Here is a 6,235-nt window from a genome sequence, read left to right as displayed (position 1 = left end):
ATGTTCATTTGTTTCCCTTCTCATCATTTAGGTTTTTGCTTATTAATACATGATTCAGGCTCATCTTCAGAGCTCATCTGTGTTTTAACTAACGGACCACAGTTCAGGGTTAAAATGACCGTTTCCCTTGTTTGTGTTTCCAGCTGGAGGAAGTGATGGAGACGGAGACGTACAAAAACGCCAAACTCATCCTGGAACGCTTTGATCCCGACGCTAAGAAGAAAGCTGTGAGTGCCGATGTCTTTTGATCTAGCTTTATCTTTTAGTGTTTTTGGGTTAAGGTTGACTTTTGCTGGTTTGCTGTTGTGTTGTAGGAGCTGGAGTCGACTCCGCTGCGTCCTCAGATGACTCCCAGACCAGGACAAGGTGTGACGCTCATCAGTACACAAAGATAAAGCAACGTTTACAGTTTGAGTGGCTTTTGATGGAGCTCAGGCTACAGGTGTGCAGAGACCAATAAATCCAAATTCTGTGATTGTTCCTCTCCTCTGTGCAGAGATTCGACAGAGAGGGATGCCGATGAGACCCATGCCGATGGGCACCCCGGGTGCGATGGCAATGACTCCCCCGCCTGGAGCACGGCCCATGTTGGGACCAGGGGGCACACCTGTGGGTAAGGGGGCATTGCAGAGACACTTAAAACCACACGGCACCGTGAGTAGACAGTGAGAGCTCGTCCGTTGGGTTCTTTCACCGAGGAATGCTTCGGGTCTCTGTCCGACTGTGAAGACTCTCAGATTCTGGGCGAAGTGCTGAGTCAAAGGCGACTGGAAGGAACAGAAAGTCCGGTTTCCTTTGACTTGGTTGTTGTAGACGTGCGTCTGTGTCTTTATCCCGCGTTGCTCTCCTTACAGAACATGTCCCTCTCTCAGCTCCAGGAGGACCGCCGGAGAGATCTGCTCTGTCTGCCTCCGTCCTCCACGGGGCAATACCCAGAACCCCCTGCTCTCCTATTCCAGGAGTGGGTAGGTTGAAAACCTCTGTCTCTGTCTCTCTGTCTCTGTCTCTGTCTCTCTCTCTGTCTCTCTCTCTGTCTCTCTTTCTCTCTCTCTCTCTCTGTCTGTCTCTGTCTCTCTCTGTGTCTCTCTGTCTCTCTCTGTCTCTCTCTCTCTCTCTCTCTCTGTCTCTCTCTCTCTCTGTCTGTCTCTCTCTCTGTCTCCTCTGTCTCTATGTGTCTGTATTCATTTTCATCTGTTTTGTTTTTTTGTTTTTTTTAAAGGCATGCACCCACCGGGCCCTCCATTGGCACGACCCATCCTGCCCAAAGACAGAGGAGCCGTGGACCGAGTCATTGAATACCTGGTCGGGGACGGACCGCAGAACAGGTGAAGACTCTTCTGTTGGACCTAAAAAACCCCCTTTGTGGAAGTAGCTTGTAACTTTCACCCGAACTCATAATATCATTCAGCAGTCTGCAGATTCCCCACAAGGGAGGCTGTTCAGTCATCTTCCTCTGTCCTCCCTCCCTCCTATAGATACGCTTTGGTCTGCCAGCAGTGTTTCTCTCATAACGGCATGGCTCTGAAAGAAGAGTTTGAATATCTCGGTAAGAACAGAAACGCACCATTACATGTAATGAGAAGGACTCTCCTTCTAATCTCTCTCTCTCTCGCTCTCTCTCTCACTCTCTCTCTCCCTTGTTTCCTGTCTCCCGGCCCGCTCAGCGTTCCGTTGTGCGTACTGCTACTTCCTGAATCCGGCCAGGAAGACCCGCCCTCAGGCTCCCAGGCTCCCAGAGTTCAGCTACGAGAGGAGGCTGCGGGCAGAGTCGCGTTCCCCCGGACCGACGCCGCGTTCTGGGACAGACGCAGAGGAGAGTGCGCCCCCCTCTGGAGGTACTGGGCAAAAAAAACCAACAACACACAGACGCACAGACGAGCAGCAGCCGGCAAGGCGAGGTCTTCTCCCCGCTCTGTGCGTCTTAATGTCACTGACTCATGTCCTAACCGCTCGTGTCAAAGGCTTCTTAGTGCAGCGCTCCGGTTGAGCTTTTCTCATTAGTTTGTGTTTGATTCTTTTCCACTTCTACCCTTTTATGTAGTTGTTAGTGAGCGAGGAGCCAGCGGAGGTGAGACACCTCCACCACCTTCAGATATCACCGTCCTCTCTGCTGCACAAAGCAACAGAGTCTTTAACAAACTGTAACGTTAAGAGAAATACTTCTGACATGAGGTAACCTCTCATTATCTTCTGTTCATACGTTTTCCCAGATGGTGGTGGTGGTGGTGGTGCGACACACACACTAGTCAGCAGATTAAAGTAGCTTGCAGAGCGGCGTACCAGATAAATGCTCGTTAGTGTCGTTTCTACAAACGTTCCATCGGCACATTTTCCTTTTAGTCCTTTTCCTGTGAGCGCACTAACCGTGTTGCGTTATAGTGACCAGTGGGTGTTACGGTGTGTGATCTTGCCTCTAGCCAAGGGTCCGGCTCCCAGTTTCCGGATCCAGCAGAGTCCAAAGACCCCTCAGAACCGACCTCCGCAGAGTCCAGGTTCCCCTCCTCTCCCCCTGCACCGTCTGATCTTAATCTAGACTGATCACCTCAGAATGGATCCGCTGTAGAACCCGTAACCTGGTAGAACGCAGCCCAATGCTGATCCCGATCTGCTGCCTCTAATCACACTAAGAAGAGCTCACGGGTGAAGCCATGATGGGATGGTGTCACCAGACCTGGGTCCAGCACTGTTTACAAACACATTTGATCTTTTTCACAGAATTAAAATCAATCTGGCAAAAGTTCAGAAAATCACAGAAACGGAATAGCTGTTATCTGTTATCGTCTGAATCCTAAACATTTGTTAATGCAAATAATGTTCAAATCTGAAAATACACTTGTTTGACCCAGGTCTGGTCTTCACTGAGTGCACACAATATTCAGATGTATTTCCTAAATTGATTGATTTGCTTTCTAATCGACACGTTAAAAGGGATTTCAATTCATGGAAGTATCTTATTGTGTCTGATGATTTGACCCCCATTCAGACGAGATGTACTTGTTTTTGGGTAACTCTGCAGATTTTAATATTAAAAGCTCAGATTAGTGGTTTTAATCCGACCGTCGGCACATTTTGATTCAATCCCAGCTGTGGGTAGAGTTCCTAACTCTTCCACAGTCAGACCTCTGTTAGAAAGCCGCCTCCTGGAATTGATTCCTGACTACAATTCTGAAGTGGAACGAATCTTAAATTGTCCAAATAGTGGTGCTTTGAGATTGATTTTCCCGATCCACAGTGAAACGTGCCAAGCTTGACATTTAAGAACCAGTGATTCTGGTGGTGAAGGTGAGAGGCGGGTTCTGTTTTAATTGAAAGCTGTGTCGTTGGATAAGAGGAGGGAGACTTTAAGAGACGTTCCTCACGCCTCTTACGCTCGCCGCTCCTCCCAACCCTAACGAAGGGAATGCTGTTGATTGTCTTTTTGATTTTAACCCCCGACGACCAATCATGTGCCGCATATCAAACCGTTGACATATCCTGAGACCGTCTCTCTGACCCTTCACTCCTCTTTCTGTTCATTTGATGGTTTTAATACGAGTCTTACTTGCATGTCTTCTCCTCAGACGAGAGAGAGTTGGGGGAAGACGAAGGAGCCACTAAAGAAGTAGAGAGTGAGAGCCAGGAGGAGGAGCAGCAGCAGGAGGAGGAGCAGCAGCAGCAGGAGGAGGAGGAGGAGAAGGAGAAGGAGGAGGAGGAGGAAGTGGTTCAGGAGGAGGAAGAGGTGGAATCGGAGCAGAGTCACAGCGCCCCCCCTGAGACCGAGTCTCAGCCTTCGTAGTCGCAGACAGTCCAGAAGAGGACCGGGGGGGGGGGGGACGTCGGATCATCCGGTCCAAACGGCAGGTGTTGGTACCGGGCCGTGATAGACAGGTGGCATTTTAAAGCAATATAGGCGGACAAGCAGCATCAACAGTTTAACGCTATTGTTCTTCCTTGCAACCAAAAAGTACTGCAGACGGTGTTGCTTTCTAAATGAGTTGTCCAACGATATTGCCTCTAAAATGACGCCGGCGCACGACGTCCCGACAGCTGGATCGGTTCTCTCTGATCCGTGATTGTAGTTTTGGATCCTGAAGCTGATCCTCCACAGAGCGGTCAGCTGCTCGCTCTGCTCTGTGTGGAGACGAACCCTAGTTCATGTTTCTGTGCGCTTTAAGGCTCTTTGAGGTTTGACCTAGTTGGTCGGCTGCTGTTTGATTTGGTAACGACGAGTTGTGAGTTTAGGTACAACTGGTTCACACACGGATCGTCCTCAGTTATTAAATGTATATTTTGATGGATTATTAAGACGCAAATTCAAGGATGGAACATGCATTATTTATTGTTTTGTGAGAAACGCTTGAAATGAAACGGAAAGCATCTGAAGACGCTCCTGTTGTGAATCAGGACCTCAAGGTTTCACGGTACTGCTTTAGCTTCTCTCCGGCTCCAGCTTTTAGGCCTCCATCCGAGCTCCGTCAGCTGCTGCTCTACGTCGATGCCTTTTGTCTCCTCTTCTCTGGTTAGAAAATGACATGACGTAGCTGCACATTATTTTACCTTATGTTTAAAATGTCCCACTTCAGACAGTGTGCAGCACTCCAAAACTGAACTCTGAAAATGTGTGTTTGTTTAGCAGAGGAGCATGTTTTACTGTATTTTTAAATGTGTGGTTAAAACCCATTCAGTATCACCCGGCTGCTCTTACGTCTTATTATCGTTCTTAACTGACATTTTATTCATTTTAGTTAAATGTCGTCTCTCTTTAAAGTGTCAACCCGAGCTGACGTCGTGTCTTGAGGACATCATCAGTGTTGATGATCTATGAATGTGAGAGAAGGAGTCTCTGAACAAACTGACAATCTCTCTCTCTCTCTCTCTCTCTCTCTCTCTCTCTCTCTCTCTCTCTCTCTCTCTCTCTCTCTCTCTCTCTCTCTCTGGTTATTGCCAATCTCAGTCCTCCGTGGGATTATTATGAGTTATCGTTTGTCAAATGCACTGTTGTTTTGCCCGTACGTCGTGATGTTTGCACTGAGTTTCTATTTATTTGCGTTTTAATCTTTTTGAGGTATTGCTGCACCGTTTGGTTTTAAACACTTAAGAGGAGCAATCGCTATTTAGAAGTGTCGGCTCGGTAGGATTCGGATCATTTTTTGACACACAGTAGTCTTAGTGTGTGTGTGTGTGTGTGTGTGTGTGTGTGTGTGTGTGTGCGCGCCTCCTGCTGCAGCAACATGAGAATTAAGGAGGTTCGTTGGGCGGACGACGAGTTCTTCTTTTGTTATTAAATAGAAGCAGAATAAATAGTCTATGCAAGTGTGAATATGTGGCGTCACCTGTGTTGTTCAGGTGTGGAACTAGACACACACACACACACACACACACACACACACACACACACACACACACACACACACACACAGGCTAAATATGCTTCAAGGCGTACCCCAACAACAAGTGTTTTTAATGTGTTTTTAATGTGTTTAATTTAGGATTCTCGCACTATTTGTGTGTTTCTAGTTAGTTGTTGAACTCAACAACCCAGAAGTATTTGACAAAAGTTCTCTTTAAAGATTTGAGCCGGTCGTTTGGATCAGTGCATCGCAGCGAAAAGGTGCTTTTGGACAAAAAGATTTGTTGAATGTTGAAGATGAATTTAAACACTCCACATTTTGATCTTTGATGGTACAAGTGTTTACAAGCTTTTTATCCCCGCTGTTGATGAAAACATATTTAATAAGTCTCAGATTCTGCATCGTCAGAATCTCTTCTTTTGCATTCGTAGTTCAGTTTTGCTCTGCTAGATTTATCGGTTATCTTCCTGCCAACGCTGGTTTTGTCGTCACGTTGGCGCATGGAACGCCTAATAAAGTTTTTCAACAACGGCGGACGCCTGTAGCTGTGGTTCTTGAACGCTTCACACATTCATTTAGTTTTTGGTCCAAAATGAAACATTTTGATTATTGTAAATTTGGGTAAAATTTAGAGTCATGATGAGATATTTCCTCTATGAAGTAATAAGCCACTTATAAACAAAACATAATACAATAAAGAAAGACGGAATGGTAGAAAATATACGAATTATGTATTTTATTTGTCACACTTTCACATCTTCACAACTGTGAATATATAAATAAAAACAAGTCGGTATGACAGCAGAACTTTATTGTATTATTAAACCAAATATTTTTTTTTTGGTCACAGCTGCAAAATAAATCAAGTTGCCTTCAGGCAGCAACGCTGCAGCTGTGATGTGACT

The 6,235-nt window shown here is 46.3% G+C and overlaps 1 protein-coding gene across 4 annotated transcripts in view; it reads left to right on the top strand.

Moving 5' to 3' along the window:
• lnpk (lunapark, ER junction formation factor) overlaps positions 1-5,861 on the top strand; it is a 9,827-nt gene extending 3,966 nt beyond the window's left edge. For 2 of the 4 annotated variants that reach the window (XM_068712961.1, XM_068712960.1), the window contains exons 8-16: positions 144-227; positions 315-366; positions 497-613; positions 855-965; positions 1,220-1,325; positions 1,476-1,546; positions 1,665-1,835; positions 2,418-2,492; positions 3,561-5,861. In XM_068712961.1, the coding sequence (XP_068569062.1) occupies positions 144-227; positions 315-366; positions 497-613; positions 855-965; positions 1,220-1,325; positions 1,476-1,546; positions 1,665-1,835; positions 2,418-2,492; positions 3,561-3,775 (1,002 nt within the window). In that variant the 3' untranslated portion in view covers positions 3,776-5,861. The remainder of the gene's footprint in view (positions 1-143; positions 228-314; positions 367-496; positions 614-854; positions 966-1,219; positions 1,326-1,475; positions 1,547-1,664; positions 1,836-2,417; positions 2,493-3,560) is intronic. The other 2 variants (XM_068712962.1, XM_068712963.1) reach the window with 2 other exon arrangements.
• Positions 5,862-6,235: the final 374 nt, after the last annotated feature.

This window comes from Cebidichthys violaceus, unplaced genomic scaffold (genome assembly GCF_023349555.1).
Source record: "Cebidichthys violaceus isolate CVI_PGR_0920_01 unplaced genomic scaffold, fCebVio1.0.p SCAF_187, whole genome shotgun sequence".
Classification (NCBI taxonomy): domain Eukaryota; kingdom Metazoa; phylum Chordata; class Actinopteri; order Perciformes; family Stichaeidae; genus Cebidichthys; species Cebidichthys violaceus.
The sequence above is the reverse complement of the archived record's forward strand: the minus strand, read 5'-3'. Positions and strand labels throughout refer to the sequence as shown.